Raw genomic sequence first — 21,827 nt, forward strand, 5'->3', positions numbered from 1 at the left:
CTGCCACTGGGACCTGATCAGAGCTAACCCACGCTACAATCTCCAAAATATCTCTCACTCTTGGGGTTTGTTTCTACTGCATCATTCTGCCTGCTCAAGTAGGCACAGCCAGGAATACTCTGTACACTTGATTGAACAGGGAGTTGTGGAGAGCTGGATAGACTGTGGCAGTGTGATGCGTAGTCCTTGGGAGCCATGGGTCATTCTCATCCAAGCAAACATCAGCATGGAGTCACATAGCAACCTGTAAAATACTCTCAAAATTATACACAGGAGCTGTGCAAAAAGGTGTGAAACTTACACTAATGACTGTTATGAAGCTTTCAATTAAGGCTGTCCAAAAAACCCCAACCCTTCCTTACTGTTTTAATATATAATGTGAGTTTTTAATTACATTTCCCACACCACTTTCCCAGGGATATCTGGCCCAGGACCAACAGCACTCTCCTAACCGAGAGCATCTGGTTTCTTCCCTGCTCCTGCACCAACCTTCCCTTCACACCACACCTTGCTCGGACCCTTCCGAGGTGAAAACTCTACAAGGAAAATGAGGAAATGCGAAATTTATCAGCACGCTATACCTTCCCGAGCACTTGGGCATCTCCACAGCTTCCTTCAGGAGCTTTTGGCATAGGGCAGCGAGTAGCATGAGGGTTCGCTTTCTTGGAGGGGACGAGGAGCAATGGCCATAAACTAAAACACAAGTTTCACATCAACATGAGGAAGAACTTCTTTCCATTGAGAGTGGCAGAGCACTGGAACAGGCTGACCAGGGAGGTCGCGGAGACATTCCAAACCCACCTGGACGCGTTCCCGTGTCACCTGCTCGAGGTGACCCTGCCTTGGCAGGGGGGTTGGACTGGGTGATCTCCAGAGGTCCCTTCCAACCCAGTGTGAGGTGCCGGTGCCGGCTGAGCGGGAGAGCAGGACAGCAGCTGTGGATAGCCGGCAGCTTTCCCGGCTATTCCCTTCCCGGGCGGAAGGGAGGCAGGAAGGGAGGCACGAGGGGCACTGCGCAGCCGCGGTCCGGAGGCGGCGGCAGGAATGGCGTCCGTGGTGCTGAGCGAGGCGGAGAAGCTCTACATCGTGCACGGCGTGCAGGTACCGGAGCGGGAGGGGGCGAGTTACAGGGTAGGCTGGGGAGGAGGGAGGCAGGGAGCCCTCCATCGTGGTCTCGGTACGCGAATCTCTGGGGTAGTAATCGTCGGAGCACGCTGAGCATCACAACGGGAAGCTGGCTGAGAGCAGAACGTGGATTTGTTTTCTTTCACTTCTGTCCCCCTTTACCTCTCTTTCTTTGCTCTTTCCACATCTTCTCTGGCTCTTTCTCAAGTTTTTGCCGTTTCATAGAGTTTTAGCCTGCCACGTAGCAAAGGAACGTGAGTGGACCAAGGAGGAAGAGTGAAGGATGTGGGGGGAGAAACGCCCGTGATACAAAGACTGTATTTTTACCGAATTTTGCTGAAAAACAAAATTTTCTCTGTGGAGGCAAGTGTATAGTATCAGAGGATGCACAGTACCCGTTTTTGAAATACAGATGAAAACATTTGGAAGGCCAGTGGGTTATTTTTTTCTGCCTGGTCCTAATTACTGCTATAAAAGTACAGAACTTGCGCATCCCAGGAAAGGCCTGAGGTAGTCTTAAGTAAAATCCCGTGATGAAACTATGAGCTGATGCTTTCATATTGTTTCTACTGCTGTGTTTGGTATAGCAGAAGGAAAGTTTCAAGTCACATATATATATATATATATATATATGGGGGTTTTATTTTTTTTTTTTACGTTTTCACTACTGATTCCCTTAAGCACAATATATTGATGTCATACTTAGGAGGATCTTCGTGTGGATGGTCGTGGCTGTGAAGACTACAGATGTGCAGAAGTAGAAACAGATGTTGTATCAAACACAAGCGGATCTGCAAGAGTAAAGCTGGTAGGTAAATTTCTTAGGGACCGTGTGCCTCGCTAATGAAGTTTCTAGTTTATGTGTCTGGTTTTAAGATAAGCTGAGGTTATTTGTGTGTGTGCATAGCAGTAACTGAAACTATGGTTAAGGAAATAATTACAGCATATATAATGCTTTTTGGCTGGCTTAACTATTATCATGATGATGAAAAAAAATCAAACAGGGCTGGATTTACCATGAAGTACCTGGACAGCCTTTAGTTTGAGTTGATCTAACATTTTATCTCGAAAACTGCAATCACTACTGTGCCTAATCCCTGGGAAAAAATAATTCTACTACTTCAGAGTGGAGTGAAATTACTTTTGGCATGTGCAGTATTATAGTGGTTCTGCAGTAAGAGATGTTTCCAGAACCAAAATGACAGAAGTAGTCTTGGATATTAAGAGTGTCTTTTTAACCTAGAGAAAGCTAATATGTATGGAAATTATTTGAATAATCTTCTTAAGCTTAATATTGTCCTTCTAAAACCTTTCCTTCTTTAAGAAATTTAATGTTATTTTAAGTTCACTCTGACAGAACAATCAGATAACTGAAAGGTAGCAATGTCAGCTTACTGTAGACATTTAAATTAAACAAATAGTTGTGTAACTAGAATTTCAGTTGTGTGATGTGTTTTTGTTTTAACAGGGAGACACTGATGTCTTGGTAGGCATAAAAGCTGAAATGGGGACACCAAAGTTAGAGAAACCTGATGAAGGATACCTGGAATTCTTTGTTGACTGGTTAGTATATCAGAAAAGAATGAAATAGATCTAATATTTGGAATAAATGACTAATCAGAACTTGCCATTCTTCAGAAGTTTATACCTTCATTCCACTAATCTCCGGTAAGAGTCTGAGTAAGAGAAGAAGTTATTTTACTGTTCCTATAGCAGTGAATGTTCAGAAACTTTATGATGATTTTGCAGACCCAAAATAAGCAAATCAATGGGATTTAAAGAATGAAAGCGATCCCAAACTGTATAACATCCCTGCAACTGGGAAAGTGTCATGGTTCAATGACACATGCATTTAACATGACTTCATGACTACAGTGTCAGCTGTTGTTTTTACAATGACAGAATAGAGAAAATCTCTTTCAAAAAAAGTAAGTATTCCAGAAGAGAAGAATTTACTGTTCTTTAACTGTACTTAAAGGTTTGCTTGCTTTGTCTGATAAAGCAGTGGAAAAAGTTTGAACTGTGTTTTGTTCAAATTTGTTTGTTTAAAAAAAGGAAAATCTCCAGTGTGAACTTCAGATGCAAAAGCTAATTAGAAAATTTAGTTATGCATTTATCAGAGAATCTGTGCTTCATTAACTAAAATGGTATTTGTTTTAATCATATTCCTTGCTTTTTGCTACAAGTGCACTATTGTTTATCCTTACAGTCTTCATACTGCTTGAATTATGAAAGAAGCTAGAAGAAAACTGAGAACTCTTACTTTCAGGTTGCTCTGAGTTGCATAGTGACATCTCAATGTTATTCTAGACTGTCTGTGGTCTGTGACTACGATATCCATGTCGTGCAGACTTCCTAAAACTGTCCTTTATGAAGTAATGTGTTTTGGGAACCTCTCATTAGAGCCTTGACACTGTCAAGTTAGCTGTTTTGCATGTGACATTTCTTTTTATTTTTATTGTAAACAAAAAATGTTGCTGCTCTGACATTAAACCAATATACCATTGGTAAAGCTAAGGTATGAGAGCTACTAAGTAAGTGTATATCTTGCTAACCTAACTGGCTGTATCTGCCTTAACATTTGTGTGTCACATTATGCGGCCTTATCTAAGACTGCCTCTGTACCTCATGAGGTACTAGTTAACTGCGGAAACCTTGTGCATTGTAGAGGAAAGGACTCACCTACGAATTAGTAGTTAGTCTACAACTGCTATTCAAAAAATACAAGGTGGGAAGATGATCTTGGATGTGGTCCTGCTATTACAGGGGATCTGAGCTTGACTGCTTTATGAAACGCACGCTTGAAATATCCTAAGTAGTACATGGAGGTTTTTTTCCAATGGTTTCTATATGAAGAAAGTCCGATGGCAGCAGGAATGTTTCCGTACTTAAACAAGTGGACTTTGCACATGTGGCAATTCTGTGACACTTCTTGCATATGTAAATAAATGTTAGAAAAACTCCAGTTCATTAGATTAGCGTTAGGTTGTATTTTCTAACTGTTAATCTCTGCTTCATAAGATGGGAGATGTGCAGCAATATTGTGCAAGATGGATTTTGTTGGTTCTAGAAATAGGGAATTGTTAATTTCTGTAACAACATAGACCAAAAGCCGAAACTTTAGAGAAGTGTATTAACTTCTCACATGCTTGTGCACAGGCAAAAGTGTCCTCTAGCCTCCAGAAAGATCCAAAAGACAAAATGTGAAGTGGAGGCACCTTGTTCTCCGTAAAGGGAAATGAGCTGCTGTCAGTACTCCGATGCTTTTGCAGGCTGCCACTGGGTGGTAGTAACTGCACATAGTCTGATACCCTGCATCTCCCAGTGACGTTTTTCTGTGTTCTACTTGGCTTTTATGTTGTTGAAACTAATAATAAAAACTCAGAGTGCAGTGATTACTATCTTAAATTGCTTATTTCCCAAAACTTACATGGTTTCCTTTCCTGATTAAAATAATCACTTGCTGGATTAGATATTTCTCTGCCTCAGAATTCTGTTTCTCTTTTTTCTACTCTGAGTCCTTTACCTAAAATCTGAGAAGCACATTTGGTCACATTTTGAGATAGACTTTAATGCGCATCTCTGGAAGGGGTGATATTTTGGGCACTGATTTGTGAACCTGGAAATTAATTACCATAGATCAAGTCCGTGTCTTCTGTGATATCCTTGCTGCCCATCATTGCTGGAGAGGACATTCATCCTGGCCATTGCTGTTGAAGACTGCTGTCTGCTTTTCTCACGTTTGAGTTTTGGGGCTGTTCTGAGTTACCGTTTCCAAACTGTAAGAAATAACAACAAAAAGAAAAGCAGACATCTGAATTCCTTGAATGCATTTGATTCTGTTTGTGGAATTAGGAATATATTTGTTCAAGTGTGTCCATCTGTAGATTACAGTATATTAATGGCCTGGGCAACAGGTGTAAAGTGCTTAACTACTGTGAGAGAAAGGTTTTTCTGCTATCAGCAAGAGTTCTGAAATTGAGCAGAAATCTGTGGCAGAAGCATCATTGTGCTTTAGGAGGAATCTTGATTGTTAGGCAATGTAACACTAAAATGATCTTGATAGTCTTGAAAGTTACATTTTGTTTGGGAGTTAAAATTCTGTGCCACTGCTAGGTTCTTTCTATGCTCCATAAACCAAGTTTTTTTGCATTTTCTCTTTCTAGTGTGTTAGACAACCCCTTTTCAATTTTTGCCCAGTATATTACTGTAATAATCTGTAGGCATTAGGTGGCAGTATCTACCATATAGTTATTATAATAGTACCCTGCTAACCTTACTTCTTTATTTTACTTCAATTGCAAGGAACTGAAGTGTTAAAATAATAATGGAATTAAGATGCCGTGAAACATGATATTCCAATTGAGTGTTATGTTCTTGCTACTCACTGTCAAAGTGTCCACTTACAATCAATAAATAGAACATTTGATAAAACTTTGTATTTAGAAATAATAATGAGGCTTAGATTGGAGTTTGTATAATTCTTTTCAGCTTATCATGGGGATCATAATGCTTGCATAACTGTGCTTCAAACAGAAAGGTTTAAACAGAATGATCTAGTTAACTTGCATAAAAGCTACTTCCATGGATAAGGGCTTGTTAAATACAACCTGAAGACCTGACTCAGCACTGAGTTACACTCATATATGATCTTACTGTATAAAATTGGTGTCTAATATTAATGCGACCGTGAATAATATTGTGTGTCGTATTTGCACTGCTTATTTGTGTGGCAAATGTAGTTTAGAAGCCTAGGTCAGTGCTTCACTGGCAGTAATGCTTTTCCTTGTTTTTTAAGCATGTATAGTGCTATCTATTTATAATGGCAGCAGATAACTTCTATAAAATCCAGTAGCTCTTCCTGGTATTCTGAGTTTTCGTAAACTGCAAAACAAGTTGGGAGAATTAGGTAATTCTGGTAGGTAAGAGTAATAGTAGGTAATTATATATAAGCTTATAGGTTCTGCAGTATTGTTGATACAGTTCACTTGATGATTTAAGTCATGCCTTGATAATGTGACTCTTTAGTTGTTTTTTTTTTTTAAGGTGGAGAGATTATATTCCAAGACTTAGTTTTCTGCTGTATTTTTGTACTCCTGGTGTGCCTGTTAGAAGAGCTGAAGTTTTGCATCATCATATAAACACAGAACATGCAGGAGAAACTGGCACTGGGAAGTACCCAGCCAGGAAAATACAAGGCTTTACTCTTACAGATTTGGAACGTACTGAAACTGCTTCTATGGAGCCACTTTCTTTCCTATATTCTGCAATGAGAAATTAATTTGGGAGAGGTGTGACTGATTTATTTTAAAACAACATTTGCAATGCTGCTATGGATCCATTCCTAGAGAATACTCTTCTCTCTATAAACCAGAGGCTGGGTTCTGAATCTTTGTTCACTACTTTGCAGCATATGCATCTCTGGACAATTCTGCTCTATTTTATTGTGCTTTGGAGGAGAGGCATTTTTTGTTTGGTTTGGGGTTTGTTGTTTGGGGGTTTTTTTGATTGGTCGGTTTGGGTCGGTGTGGGGGTTTTTGGTGGGTTTTTTTGTAGGCCTGTTTTCTTTTATTGTTAGAAATTTGTTCTTAGCTGTGTACAAGGCATCAGTACCCAAGGACTTTCTTGTATGACTACTCATAAATAAAGTTAGTTATGTTGGAATCAGGGAAGTGAAGACCAAAGACTTTTGTCAGACCTCCTCTGGAAAATATGTTCTTTAGTTGCAGCTCTGCGTAAGCTGCAGTTGCTGAGAATAATGAGTTGCTTTCTGTAAGGGGCTCGATAGCATACAGTACCCTTCAGTAAAGAAATTACCAATTAAGGTCAGGCAGTCATGTTACTTTAAAAGAAATGTGTATTCTACTTGTCATATAATCACATCTTCTTCTCAGCCATCCTCTTAATAATTTAACATTCAACTCTCACCAGACTGTCTTGTTAGCTGTTCTGAACTTAGCACAGATTTCTCTCACTTTTTTGTTTTTCTAAAGGGTTGAGGTGATAGAAGATGACAGTGCTTAAGAAATAATCCCTGAAAGAATTCACCAACTTTAGCATTGCAACTTGGGAGCTGAAGATAGTGGTGGAATTTAGTTGGTATCAGTATTTGTAACAAAATGTCGGTATATTATCTGCATCAGGACATTCTCTTATGCAAAAACGGAAATACTTTCTTTTCAAATAGGATGCTTATCCTTGTACAAATAAATCCTTAGATATTTTTAATGCTCTATATTGAAGAAATGTTCTTTGGGTATTGGCTACCACAGAAGTGAAAGTATTTTTTCTTTCTTTATCTAGTTCTTCAAACGCTACTCCTGAATTGGAAGGCCGGGGAGGAGAAGAACTTGGCACAGATATAGCAAATACACTCTACAGAGTATTTAGCTGTGAGAACAGCCTAGACTTGAAATCCCTATGTATTAATCCCAGAGAGCACTGCTGGATTCTCTATGTTGATGTATTGGTAAGTAAGGAAATGAAAACTTAAGATTCAAGATTTAAGGCGGAGACTGACTTAGCATAACCTTGTGTATTTTCTTATAAAAAAAGCTTCTCATAATGTGATATAATGTTTCACAAAACGAATGGCCATTTTCTTGGAAATCTACCTGTAATAGTTAATCACTGTTTCCAGCTTGCCCTTTTCCTACTCTTCTTGTTGCTGATGCTCCACTGCAGAGCTAATAAAACACTGAATACTCCAAATCTGTCTCAGATGAAAATCAGTGATCTTATACTAGCAAGGAGGTTGCCACTAAAGAAGGCTAAACTTTTCTCCCAGGCTAGTTGCAACAGCAAATGTATTGTTCTGTTGAATGTAAAGTAGTATTACGTATGTTAGCCCTAAGGTAACTGTCCATCCTGTCTGCTTCTTTGCACTATTATCAGTACTAATTCAGTAACATAAAATAGAAACTTTTCTGGCAAAAGCTACATTTGGCCTAGGCACTTTTTGATGGAAGTTGTATACATGTATTGAATGTAGAAGATAAAGTGAATATTTGTTCCCATTAAAAAATGGAAACTGAATTTTATGCATACAAATCTCATGCATGTAGCAGCTTGATTTCCAAACTATGCCATTTTTAAACCACTCAGCCACAGGAATTTTAACAGAAGTCTGCAAGTCAGACTCTCCTGAGCATTAGTCCCAATTCTTATTGGTCCAAAATTGAGTTTCTCTTTGTCAAATTTGGAAGTGAAAATGTGTTGAGGGACCTTACTCACAGGAATCCATTAGTATGTATTATAAATGATTTGCAAAACGTTAAGCTGTATGGCCAGGAAAATTAAATACAGGATTTTGTTAAACAGGAACATTTAGACTAAGACCTAAATAAATATGAAAATTAGTTCATTAGGTGTTTAAAAAGCAGTACCATTAGCCTAATTATGGTAGATATGGTACATACTGCGACAGTCTGCGTACAGAGCGACTGAGTGTGTGCCACTGCTGAGGGTTTTAACAGCCCAAGTCACCAGCTTATTGGAGCTTGGCATAGTTTAATAGAGAATGAAGTGTTAGTTCTGAGAAATCACACCGGGGACTTTAGTTACTGGGTAATTACAAGCAGAGGTACAGAATATTAAATGCTGTGCTTATTTAAGCAATGTACTGCTTAAGATTGCATAAACACAGCATAAACAAAGACTTGCATAAAGGTGACTAGTGCAGAATTGGTTCTGTGTAGCTTCTACATGAGATATAATTGGTTATTGTTTGATTCTTCCTGGACAGATTTTTTGGTTGTCCACAACTACAGAGAAAAACAGCCTTGGTATTTTCATGGTACTAACTGTATCAGAATCATGAACATCAGGGCCTGTGTTATGTGAGGAATTTTACATTTAGCTTTTTTACAATGCCAGTAAACAATCTGTTGCAGGTTCATAAGTACAACTGAACTTGATAAGTCTTTTCAATGTTATATTCTGCAGGGATTTTTTGTGTGAGCCATTGAAGAGCTGCTGGTACATTTAGAAGAAGACACCACTAACATTAGTCTCTTATTCTGTTACCTGACTCACTCCCATTCTTTTTCCACCTCAGGTGTCTGTATTTTCACACTTTTGAGGTCATTGTAATATTTCCTTTTCTAAATGGAAGATGTGTATCACATGTCTTAGTGTATACTTAATGTTGATGCTTGATACCTACAGATTTTGCTGAAGCTGCTCCTGCTGAATCGTTCCTGTAGAATCTTACTTTAATAGTACATGGTGGGAGTATAATACTTGGGCTAGTATAAGGTGCAAGTCATATTATTCAGTGTTTGAGGGAGACAGATTCTAACTATAATAACAATGCTCATAGAGAGTGTTTTGGGTGGTATTTTCCTTCAGAGTTCCTGGAAATTGTTTACGTTGGTGTTTGTGTTGCACAAAGCTAGAGGGAAAATAAGCCTTAAATCTGTTGTAAGCCTGAAAATACTGGTACTTTGTGGTCAGATGGGAAGGTACTTGTTTGGAAGTGTCTTGTTCTGAAAGACAAAAACACCCCAAAAATTTTATGAACCTGGAAGTTTCACGCTATGCAATTTAGCCATGTGCACTTTAATTGAAGCATATTTGATTGACATATGCAACCTCAAAAGAGAAAACGGTGTGTTTTGCAAAGTCATGCAGCTTATCGATTAAAAACATCTCTCAAATATTTTCTAGTGGTCAGTGTACTTGAGACTTGCTATAATTGTGTACAGTCAGACTGGAAAGAAAATAATTTCAATCATACACACCACAAAGAAGCAGAAATATGGCCAAATTGAGATATGTGACAAAGGTCAAGAATATGTACCTTGACCTTTCAAAATAGATGCATTCTTTCTTAATAATGTAAGGCATTCCACTTCCAAATAGTAGCTCGTGAATGTGGAGAACAGTATCACAAAACTGTAAGCTTGTTCTCACTCTCTCTCTGTTTCCCTTGATTTATTTCCCTTTCTAAGCCATTGATGTCAGAAATAAGATTTTGGCATTTTTGAGTGTGTTTTTGATATATGTATAGCCTTCTCCACATAATTTGGCCTAGCAGTCTGCCATGCTGAGCAAGGAGAATCAAAGTGTGCAATCTCTTGTCATTCCCTACTCAGTAGATGGTGTGTTGGGGGGAAGGGGTGCAGTAGGTTCTGTTGAAATTTTAGCAGTTCACTACTGAGCACCTCTCAGGATTTCTTCATGTTTTCTATTCCTCCCAAGTTTGATAAAAAAAGAAGTTAGGAATCTGTCCTTTTGGAAGAAAAGCTTCTTTGAATAAGGCAAAGTCTACAACGTTTGCCAGTGACTTTTTTATTTGTACATCAGTTAATTAAAAGCAGTCCTTTCTAAAGAATCCTTTGCTTCCCATAACTCGCAGTTGTGCAGACTTTCTTATTTCTATAAATAAATAAATAAATAAATAAATAAGCAAATAAATAGCAGGGGAGATCTCAGTACAAGCTGCTTCAGCTGAGAAAAGTGTTCAGTTCTGTGTGGAGGAATTCTGGCATCATGCTTGTTACAGATTGTGTTCCTAGCCTGTGGGCACCACTGTAGTACAGATAAGGTTTTAGAATAGCAGCCTGAGCACAAGCCTAGCAACAGTGCAGACATATCCCATTATTGTGTTTTAATAACAAAGATATTGTGGGGCTTATTGTGTTATCCAGTAAAATCCAATAATGACTGAAAGTGGCAAGTTAACCTCTCTGTATCCACCAGCTGTTTGCGAAGAAATAATCTAATCACCTTTGTATTTAGCTTTCTATTCCAACTTTTTGTCATTCTTTTTACGCTATTCAGTCTGTCTTCATAAAGAAACTGTCTTTACAGAATATCTGATTTATGATTTAGTCCCAGTGCGGGAGTTTATCTCATTTTTAAATAGATTTTGAAGAACAATCAATGCAATCAGTGTTGCAAAACTTGTTTTGCTCTCATCATACAGCAGAGATTGATGTCATGGAGTAGCATCCATATGTTCTTGCTGAAGTAGTTTCAAATGCTTACTCTGTGTGTGTGCCTTTGTGTGTGTGTGTTCTCACAGAATAGTACTAGCAGCCGAGAGCGGAGCTTGTCAGAGAACTAACAATAAGCTATGGAGTTGTCTGGCAGCCTATAGAAGGTATTGTGGTTTTGGGAGCCCTGTCTTTTTGCCTGGTATGCAGTGCTGCTGTTCTCTTTGACTGTTGTTCTCCTGATCTTCATGGGAAGAAGCTAAGCTAGACTCCCTCGACACTCTTCACTTGTTTGATAACACTGACGTTTGAATTAGACTTTGACATTAGGATTTCCTTGGATCATTTTCAGCTACAAGACAAACCTGATGATGACTCTTTTCCTTAAGAAGAATAAATCATAGTGTGCCTTCATAACTATAACTTCTGTAACTACCTTTTCATACTGTGTTCTCAGTGACAATTTGCATTGCTTCTTTAAAAGCAGTTCTCCCAGTTGGTTTTGTCCTGTTGATATTTTAAAAAGGCTCCTCTTTGAAATAAAGTATAAAAAATGACTGGTTTGATTTAATATTAAAGAACGAATGTGATGGGTTTATAAAGAGAATTCTGGTCATAGTCTAGTTCAGAGCCTTAGCACAAGAAGATTAAGAACAGAGGTGGTTTCATTTCAGGTTCTATTATTAAATTTTATCATTAATTTTATTACGGAGTATATTAACTCTTCTATTTTGCATGTGTAATACAGTTAGCCGAAATCTTAATTTCCTATCTGTTTCTTTTCATGGATGGGCTTTAAAGACAACTTTGTTTTTTAAAAACCTGTTCTGGTTATTAATTTTCTTCCTTTTCAAGTAGGTTTAAATAAAATAAAGACTTCATTTAAAGGCACTAGTCCAATTTTCTTTTAAAGAGATTCTTCTTTTCCTCCTCAGTTATTGGAATGTGGTGGGAACATCTTTGATGCAATCTCTATCGCAGTGAAGGCAGCTCTCTTTAACACAAGGTAAAGCACAAATCTCATTTCATGTGAGTGAAAGTGGCATGAGAAATGGAAGAGAAGTACTCTCTGTGAGCAAAGCATTTTTAATGCTTAGATATTTAAATAAGAAATACCCAAAACAGCTTGCATTCAGATACAAGGCAGTCCATTTTCATGCAAGTCATATGAACTAATATTTAGTTCAGTTTCTAATAATCAAGTGTCATATTGCATTGTGATTGTATGCACAGTCAGGTTCAAAATATAACTTCTGTTCTGTAGCCTGATCCAGAAAAAATTGTCTTGACCATGAGATTTTGTTGCAGGTAGTTGGAGGACTTTGTGTTGATGCCTTGTGGGTTTGAAGAAGTACTTACTGATTGTGATGCTCTTGATTAAGAAGCCCTCTGTCAATGTGACTAGTGATTTATAACTAGCCTTGATTTTTCTCTTCTGATTTCTTTCTCATTAATTTTTAGTCTAGAGTTCTTTTCAAAACTAGGAAGAAAATAATGGTAGTGAGAAACTGTGGGGAGGGGGAAATGATGTGTCTTTAAAAGAACTTTGACCCATGCATTTTAATTCAAAGAATAGAAAAACAAAATCTAGTAGAATGAATGGTGGAAATCCTCTGTGTGGTTTTTAATGGTAAGTTTCGCTCATATTTTTTCTATTGTTTTTATCTTCTTTATCTGTAGGTGGAAGGGAGTACAGAGTTTTGTAGCACCCTTGAGAAAAAAAGCTACTGAATGGCTTTGCCAAAAAACTTAGGTGGCAACAATAGCGGGAAGAGGTGCAACAGTTAGACTCTTACAAGCATAAATGTTTTAAAAGTGGATTTCAGATTGTTCTTCAGCATTAGATTAGAGATCTGCTAAAGCCACTAGTGTAGTTCTGGCTTATTTATCAGGAAATCAATGCACTAGATCTCGAAAAGTATGTGCAAAAAGAAGAGGAAAATACGCTTTTGAAGACAGGCAGTATATCAGGTTATAAACACTTTAAAAGGGGATGAGGGAAGAATCCATCTGAGACTAGAACTTGTATATATTGCTGAGAAATTTCCTATGTTAATCAAATTCTCAACTAACTTTTAACAGTAGATTGTTTTTATAACATTAAGAAATGCTGTCACAAATATAATGGCTCACAAAGGAGTTGGCAGTACTCTAAAGGGAAGAAGTGCTGTGTTTCTGCCTCGATGCAAAAGTTGTATAGTTAAAACAGTTACTACCATAGAAGTTGTTTTGCAGATCCAAGGCACATACTTTATTTATAAGATAACTGGGTCTTTTTTCTTATTTTAACTAGAATAAACAGAGATGATCATATAAAAAGTAATGAATTAAATAAGCAAGTAGAAGAAGGTGTTGCTTTGGGAACATGGGCAACACGGAGGGTGTAATTATTCTAATGATTCTGCTTTATTTTGATTTTTCTGACAACTTGTGTCCTTTATATAATCTGTGATCTATGGAAAACATCCAGAGTCTTGTTAAAGTTGGGTATTGTATCAAAATGTGGTACAGTATGACATAATGGAGAGCCTGTTGATTTTTTACCTGTGAAAACCTTGTCTTACTGAGTTGAGCCATACATCTAATCTCATAAAAGATCAGAAAGTCAAGAGGTGAAATTCAAAGTGAAAACCTGTTGTCCTCCTTCAGTATTCCTCTCACTTTCTCTTGGTAGCTACTAAGTTTTCTTTGGATTGACACAAGGCTATTTAAGAGTAGCTTCCCATTCTCCATAAAATTTTATTGTCCAAACAAGACGTCAGTTTAAAAATTGCTTCAGATTAAGTGTTCTGAACTTTGCTTGACATGTGTCCCTCTTTGAGTCTTACTTACTTTTCCTACTTTGTTTAAACCAGGTTTTTGTTAGAAGTGTTTCCAGATCTTTGCCAGCCTTGACTGCAGCCTTCAAACAAAGAGTGGAGAGCTCAAGCTGCTGTTTTTCTTGGAAGCTACAAAATTTTAGATATTCAGATAGGCATTTGAAAACTTCAGCTTCATCTTGAAAATCTTGCTCTAAGCATTTCTATAATAGCTATGGACACATTTTTCTTTAGAGTTAAGTAAATCCAAAATCACGATTTAAGGAATTTTACGCAAGACTGGCAGGATTTAAATCCTTTGAATGCCTGACGTGACTCATTTTATCCCCTTCAGGCATGGAACAATGGCAATATGACTGTTTTAGGGGGAACATTTACTCCTTGCAAGTTTGTATTGTTCATCATGTTCTAAAAACTATATCAAGATCATGTGCAAAAGATAGCAGGCATCAAACTTACTTCTTACCCCTGTCTTCAGGGTGTTTAAGGATGGATTTATTCATGATGGAAGTAGATATTGCAAAATATGCAATATTAGCTATTGTGTCAGGACCTTAAACTTGGTTCTGTGAAATGTGTCTACTTGCCACAGAGGCTGCAGAAACTAGGCAAGTTACAAAAACTAAAGAGTTTATAACACAGCAGCTTTGCCAATATCGAGGTTTTTCGCCGAACAGCATGGGAGAGGCAGAACTGATGCCTGCTTGCAAGAGTGGAACTGGTTTTGCAGTTGTGAAATCTGGGTCTGCAGCACATAGGAAAGAGCGTTGTTTGTTACTTGACTGAGTCTTGCTGTACAGATTTCTGCCCTGATTAGTTACAGGAATCAAAACAGAAAAATGAAAGTTGCAAAATAAACATGTACAGCTAATTCTTAAGACAAATATTCACAAGCTGGGAGAGGAAATCTCCAGCGTCCTGGAAATACTTTGTGCTACATTCACTTTTCCTAGTTTTTGTGTCCATATACCCCCTTTTTTATGCAACTGTGATTCTTGTGTCTATAGTTCTAATTTACACCTCTTTCATCTGTGCTTGGCCAAAAAAGCTTCTTGCAGGCATTTTTCAGGTATTAATTCTGGCAACTTCTCCTTGCAGACCAAACACTGCTCTGGTTTCATGGCTATTTTAGAATGGAATTAAAAATTGCTTAATCTCACAGATTTTCCTGAAATCTTGCTTTGTTTTTTAACACTGTTTTGGCACATAAACTTCTTGACTAGGCTGTTTTCCAGTGTTGTCCGTTGTCCTGCGTAGCTTGAGGATCAGTCACCTTGTGACTTTATTCCATCAATTTTTAATGGAATATTTTAAACTTGAAAATAGGCTTTGAGACATTTCTAATGGGTTGGAAAGCATTTGGAGTTTTGTTTCAGGAAAAAGTACACTTCACAATTGTTCTGCTTACTCAAAGTCTTAGTTTTGGCTTGGTCCAGGCCGCTGTGCTTGTAGGGAATTTGTTGTCACTGGAGCAGGGTTAGCTGCTGTGAAGTACTTGCCACTAGGACTTTTAGCCACAAATAACTAACATACTCTTCCAGGGAACAATAAAAAGTCACTTTGTATTGGTGGGGGAAATGTTCATTAAATCAGTCCCTATCTCCTCCTCCTTCAAAAGAAGAGGTTTCTTACAGATGGCATAAAAGAGTGTAACCTCCAGAGTCTAGTTATAAACACAGTGCTACTGTAAAAGTACTAATATAAAACCAGATTGTGCTTACTGAAGTTAACTGTCAGGGGACATCTTGAAATATTTTGGTTTCAAGTGCAAATGTGTGGAAAAGAAAAAAAAAAGTAATATGGGAGCTGTGTGGGGGTTTTACTGGCCGGTAATGCAGTCTCTCAGTCAGTACTCCATCCTAACAGGCACCTGGATAAATGAGGGTATATAAGATGCTGATGTACTTGGCAGCTTGAAGTACCATCTTCTACTAAATTGTTTTAAATTATTTTACTCATTATGCTAAGAAAAGTGCCTTAAGTCATCCCATGAAATTCCCATTAAATGTCTATCACAAATACAATATATTTGCCACTGATAAGGAGCCTGTCTTAGGTCATTTGTGAGAGAGTTCGTCATTCGCTACTGAGAAGAAAGCATTTCTTGGATTTCTGCCTGGGTTTTTATTCCTGCTCTGTCCTTATATTTTATATATCCCTTGTATATCTGTCCTTAGAACAGTAGAGTCTTCTGGCTTCTTGAAGAATGAGAATATCCTGCCAATCTTCCCATCTTGCTGAAGAGAAAGGATTTTACTGATGTCGTCTTTCTCTTTACCCCAAGTCTCCCTTAATTAGTGTTGCTCTTTCCTGAAGGGCTTTACTACTTGTATTTGCTACTGATGTCACAGCTTTGCCAAGCAATGTAATTACTCTAATTCTGTCAACTTTACTGTTGTTTGCAAAGTTGAGAGCCACTGTATGACAGGATTGAGTCTTGGTAATTTCTCTCCTATACATCCAGCAGAAGTACAAAGAATTGTTCAGAACTGATTTGTGCAAATTCCAAAAGAATCTCTCCCCATATAATAGTGTAAAAAACAACTCAGATTCTAATGGTTTGAATGATGTAAATATGATGATCTTATCCTAAATGTCTTCAAACTTACAATGTTTTCTTCCTAGTCTTGGGGAGTGAGTCGTTAATACTTTGATCACATTCTGGAGTTTTTTTCTAAACATTTTGCCTCATTTAGAAGAAAAAGCACTTCATGGAGTTGTGACTGTATAGCAGCTTTGTTTGTTATCTGCTCTGGCAACGGTTTTGCACATTTTGTTTCCACAGAATACCCAAAGTACGTGTTCTGGAGGATGAAGAAGGCACCAAAGAGATTGAGCTGTCTGATGACCCTTATGATTGTATTCGACTTAATGTAGAGGAAGTGCCCTGTATTGTCACGCTAAGCAAAGTAAGCATGGCGAATTTCTGACCCTCTACCTAGAAACTTCAGTTTCTATTAGTTTCACCTGCCATTTATTATTTCCCTAGAGGTAAAAATTGTGTTACAGAAATGGTCAGTGTCCACTATGTAGATATTTGTTTGTCTTTTGCCTCCTAATTAAGAAGAACTTCTACTGAATAAGGGGTTTTTTTGCATCTCTGACTTGTAGGTTTCTACTTGATGTGCTCTTAAAATGCATCTTCTTGCATTCAGAGGAATTGTTTACTGTTTTTTATCTACTCCTTGCTTAACATCCATAGCAGCAGATACTTCAGTGTGTTAGAACAAGTGGCCATTGTTGTGAGGTGTGAAAGTTGTGTCATCTGCCTGGAATTACATGATGAGTATTTGTTGCTGGGGACAGAACTCCATTTTCATGGGTGCAGTACTGTGCCTTCTCTTTCAAACAGGTTTTCCATATATAGCACACAGCCAACACAGTTGATTTTATGGATACTTCAAGTTCTATTGCAAGTGTTAGTGATTTGCTTAGTTATCTGAAAGTTTATGTGGCATTGCTTTTAAGCAAGTTGCATAAATAGCAGAGGCCATTGCTGAAGTGAGGGCTCACCTGAGTCTCAGGATGTGTAATTTTCACCTAGAGGGTAGCAAAGTCGTCCATCCTTGGAGTTGAGGGGGGGAAAGAGGAATAGGGAGTTTCATATAGATGAAAGGATGGTAGAGAGGAAAACTGTATGAAATAGTGACATGTTTATCTCATCTCTTTTGTGTAACGTACACAATTTGGGGTCAGAGGCTGTGTAAATACTGTGCTATCAAGTCAGTCTCAGACCACTTAAAAAGGCCACATGATATTAGGATGGGAGACTGAGGTAACTAACAAAGCTGCCACTCACAGGTTAACTTCTTAATGGAAGCCCTTAGAAAACTGCAAACTGATACATCATTTTATCACTAACTTACAGATTGGATATAGGCATGTGGTGGATGCTACCCTTCAGGAAGAAGCCTGTTCTTTGGCAAGCCTGCTTATTTCTGTGACCAGTAAAGGTGCCCTCACTTCTATGAAGAAAGTGGGGAAAGGTAGCCTGGATCCGGAGAGTATTTTTGAAATGATGGAGGTAAGGAGTTTTGAGCAGTTGACTGTCTTGGATGATACTGGATGAATTGGAACTTGGTTATATGGAAAGCTGCACTAAGGACTTTCATAGCAGAAATCTTGGAGCTTTGATTAGGTGCACAAGGGACTTTGTAAAGGTCACAGTTTCTTTGAAACAAATTCTAATGTGAATGGATGTTATCTAAAACTTCTAGATGCCTGAAATGCATGATACTCACATATGTTTCAGGCAAGTACTTCACAGCTGTAAGGCAGTAAAGCTTAAGTTGATAAACTTTGAGAGTATTTTTAAAGAACATGTTCCCTCTTTTATAGTTTCTCTTAAAAATTGAAATAGCAAAACTCCTAACATGGTAAAGTCCCTATAAACACCTTCTCTGGTGTTTTTGAATTGCTAGTGCACGGTGTTCTCTTCTAGCACAACTCATTTGTTTTATTATAAACTTACTCTTCTCTTTTTACTGTTGTTTTTCTTTGGTTCTTTATTGGGTTTCTGATCTGCCCTTACTTCATAAAAATACTAGTATCTGGATATTGTCCACATCCATGTAAGAATTCCATTTTAAACCTTTCTTCAGGCTCTTCTTAAATGTTCTGCAGTGTAAATTCTCATGCCTGAGTTTGGCCTTGAGCGTGAGACAGAAATGGGTTTTGAGCTTGGAAGTCAGAATAAAAATTAGATACTTCAAGCTGACTCTGTTTCCAAGAGATACAGGACTAATTTCAGCCCGGCTGTAGTGAGGAATGCGGAAGTTGGAGCCAAGTTTGACAACAGTTGGTCTCAAGTGGGAATTACATGCTTGAGTATATATGGCACTTGACTTTGTCAATATAGAGTGCTAATTTTGATGGTACCAGTGGGGATTTCATTTGTGTTCAGAGATGTCACTTTCTCCCTTATCTGGATAGAGAGGTGTTATCTCTAACCTGGCATCCTAAAGAAACCTAACTTCCTGTGGGCATCTGATGTGTCTTCCTTGATGGATTTTGTGTCTGATGCTAACTAAACGTCATAGAAAACTTGAAGTTTTGGGTCTAGGGCTGCTAGAGAGCAGGTGCTTAAGTCAGATACAGGTTCATGAAGAAGCTGGCCTTAGTGCAAATTCCCTGCACCAGGCTTTGATGGAGCCTCTGTTTTGATCACCAGTTTCACTCTACGTTGAGCCCTAAATAGGAAATGAACTTCTGCAGTTCCGTTTTATACCCTACCCCCAAAGGCTGTGCCTGAAGTTCTGTCATGCACTTCTGAACACTGTTCAGAGATGCATATGGAAGGTAACTGTGGGAAATCTTCAAACCATCCTATTCTGCGAAGAACATTAGTGAACTTGTCCGTACTTGTTGGTGCAGGAAGTTACAAGCTTAAGCTGATCACTTGTGCCATCTTTCACTTGCTTTGGAAGAAGTCGTCCCTCTTGAATGCTGAAGAGTTTGGAAGAGTGAGAGATAAAGCTGATCAAAAAAAACCCAATATGTTTTCTGGAAAGTCAGAGTTTATGTGTTTGGCCCTGCCCTAAACTCAACAGCCTCATTAGGATACCAAGAAAAACAAAAAGGCCTGGGAATATCCACTGGAAAAGATGCATAACCCATGTTTGACACCTCCATTCCATAATGATTTGGCTGCAGGTCAGAGTGTCAGCTTTCCCTGCCTTGTAGAAAACAGACGTTCTGGGGCATATCTCTTAGTAAGGGAGTTTCATGGGAAAGTTTTGGGAAGCTGCCAGCATTAGGTTTTTCTTTTTTAAGTTTATGATCTGATCCATTAGAGAGGCGAGCAGCATTAAGAAAGCAATAGTCTTGCGTCAATACCAAAGTTCTGCACAGTTCCCGTTCACTTTGACCTGGTGTGAGTGACGTTGTCCTATATTTGAGGAGTAGAATGCAGAAAGTGTATCACTTCTTGGGACTCCAGACTGCTGCAGTGATCTTTGTCCCAGTGCAGAGCTGTTGGGACAGTTCTTGTCTGTGCCCCCCTTTATTTAGCATGACTCATAGTACCTCGGATTGACAGCTACCCTGCTGCATCAAAGCTCTTCCCAAATTTCCTTTGGTACCATGGGCCGTGTTCTCTCGCCTGGATCTTCAATGAGGTACAGAAATGTACCTCATTTTAAGGTTTGTGCTCCCATGGTTCCAGTAATTGTCCCTAACAGGTGAAAGAGAGCTTTGTGTCAGCTGTATGGCAGGCCTAGGCTTCATTGCATAGATCAGGAGCAAATAAACTCAGTTTAATATAATCTGCCTTTGGCTCTTTACAGATAGGTGGGCTCTCTTCATCTCCGTATGGAGTCTGTATTTCAGATCATTTAGAGAAACCCTGGGAAAGCTTTAATGGGCACCGTTGCCTTAAGATCTTTGTTTCAGCACTGCCCAATGTTTCCTTGCCCTGTAGCTTCCACAGTACAGTGGGGGGGGGGGGAAGAGTAGAGGCTGGTGTCAGAGCTAATCCTGGTGGCTTTCCACTGCTGGAGTTTCCTTTTGTAAAGAAGACATTGTGTTAACCCCTTTAAGGGCCTTGGACAGTACAGAATTGCACATCATATGAAAGATCTGCCCTCAGACTGATTTGGTGATGCAGCCAGTGTGCATTTTGGGCTTCTCTGGCCATAGGACACGATGTTGAGCTAGTCTAAATTCACTCTGCTGATTCTGAGCACCTTCAGAAGAGTTCACTGAATTTTCTATTAATAGGCTGCTTTGCTGGTCAGGTATCTCTTGTCCTCTGGCAGCTAGAATATTGCTTTATGCTGTGTTTATGTGCTGACTAATTTGAGTGTGTGCTTGTGCCTGATGTGAATTTAATTTGTATTCCTGGATGATCCAGCAGTGCACAGATCTGGTATTAATGATCATGGAATGCTTCTCTGATGAATGAGAGCACTGCATTTATGTGTGCATTTTTCCAAAACTTAATCAAATTAAAATGAAACTTCCACCGCCATTATTTTTCTTAATTAAAAGTGTATTTTGGTGATACCAGCTGGTGTATATGAATCATCAAAGGGAAAATATTTGTCAAAAGGAAGTGTTCCGTAAGAGTTGTCTCCTGTTAATAAGCATATGTCTCAGATTTGTTTTGCTTTCTTTGCATTGCAGACAGGACAAAGAGTAGGCAAGTCACTGCACATAGCCCTTCAGAAGATTTTGGATGAAGAAGAGAGTTTGGGGACGTCACGGCCAAAAGTTGGATTTCTAGGATGAGATTTTATTAAATGTTCAAAACTGTTTTTAATTAATTGTGCAATCTTGTGTGTTTGTGTATAAAGAAAAGGTTATTTTTTTTTTTCCAGTACAGTTCTCCTTCTGGCTAAGAGGCTTCTAAAATTTTCCTAAGCATAAAGAAAGCTACTGTTAAGTGCGGATGAGAAAATCAGATGCTTTTCATACGGGTCACTGTTCGCACCTGGGAAGTGCACCAGCAGCAATTGGTGCCATTGCCTGGGAAGTGCTTGAATCTATTTTCAAGAGTGACTGATGTAGGTTCCACTTAATTCTGTTAGCACGCCTTCCACTTCTGTAGACCAGATGCTGTGTTCTAGAGTGTACTTGAGGCTGTGCAGCACTACTGAGAGCAGCACTAGGTGGAAGTCTTCCTTCAAATTACCCAACTATTCTTCGACTAAAATGTGGTTAGATTTTACTATAAATAAAGCATGTTTCCACATTTCCAGTTTGTATTTTAAACCAAGATTTCTTTGCTCACTAGAGCTCTACCTATCCCTTTTGCCAACAGGTGCAATAGCAGCGTAGCCACAGCTTTTCACAGTGGCTAAGGAGAAGGGGCATGGCTAAGGTAGAAGGGAAAATGAGTTAATTTTTAAGAGTTAGACAATTCAGCTGGAAAAGCATAGTGTCTGTCAGTAATGATCCTTCATAGGGAAAGTCAGAAGGTGGCAGGTAAGGCATGCTAACAAGTTGT

At 38.5% G+C, this 21,827-nt stretch overlaps 1 protein-coding gene across 1 annotated transcript; it reads left to right on the forward strand.

The window, feature by feature from the left end:
- The first annotated feature begins 974 nt into the window (after nucleotides 1–974).
- On the forward strand, nucleotides 975–21,144 carry EXOSC7 (exosome component 7). The gene is made up of 8 exons (XM_027659372.1): nucleotides 975–1,101; nucleotides 1,832–1,933; nucleotides 2,594–2,688; nucleotides 7,429–7,594; nucleotides 11,999–12,069; nucleotides 16,668–16,791; nucleotides 17,751–17,906; nucleotides 21,005–21,144. The coding sequence occupies exons 1-8, from the start codon at nucleotides 1,045–1,047 to the stop codon at nucleotides 21,107–21,109; spliced, it is 876 nt and encodes a 291-aa protein (XP_027515173.1). The 5' UTR covers nucleotides 975–1,044; the 3' UTR covers nucleotides 21,110–21,144.
- The last annotated feature ends 683 nt before the right edge of the window (nucleotides 21,145–21,827 follow it).

This window comes from Corapipo altera, unplaced genomic scaffold, assembly GCF_003945725.1.
Source record: "Corapipo altera isolate COAL_440 unplaced genomic scaffold, ASM394572v1 44b, whole genome shotgun sequence".
Lineage (NCBI taxonomy): Eukaryota > Metazoa > Chordata > Aves > Passeriformes > Pipridae > Corapipo > Corapipo altera.

Bases quoted from the DNA above. Each gene is read 5' to 3' on its own strand.
- EXOSC7 (XM_027659372.1), top strand. From the start codon at position 1,045: ATGGCGTCCGTGGTGCTGAGCGAGGCGGAGAAGCTCTACATCGTGCAC. The intron at 1,102-1,831 runs GTACCGGAGCGG...TGTCATACTTAG, and splicing joins ACATCGTGCACGGCGTGCAG to GAGGATCTTCGTGTGGATGG. The intron at 12,070-16,667 runs GTAAAGCACAAA...TTGTTTCCACAG, and splicing joins GCAGCTCTCTTTAACACAAG to AATACCCAAAGTACGTGTTC.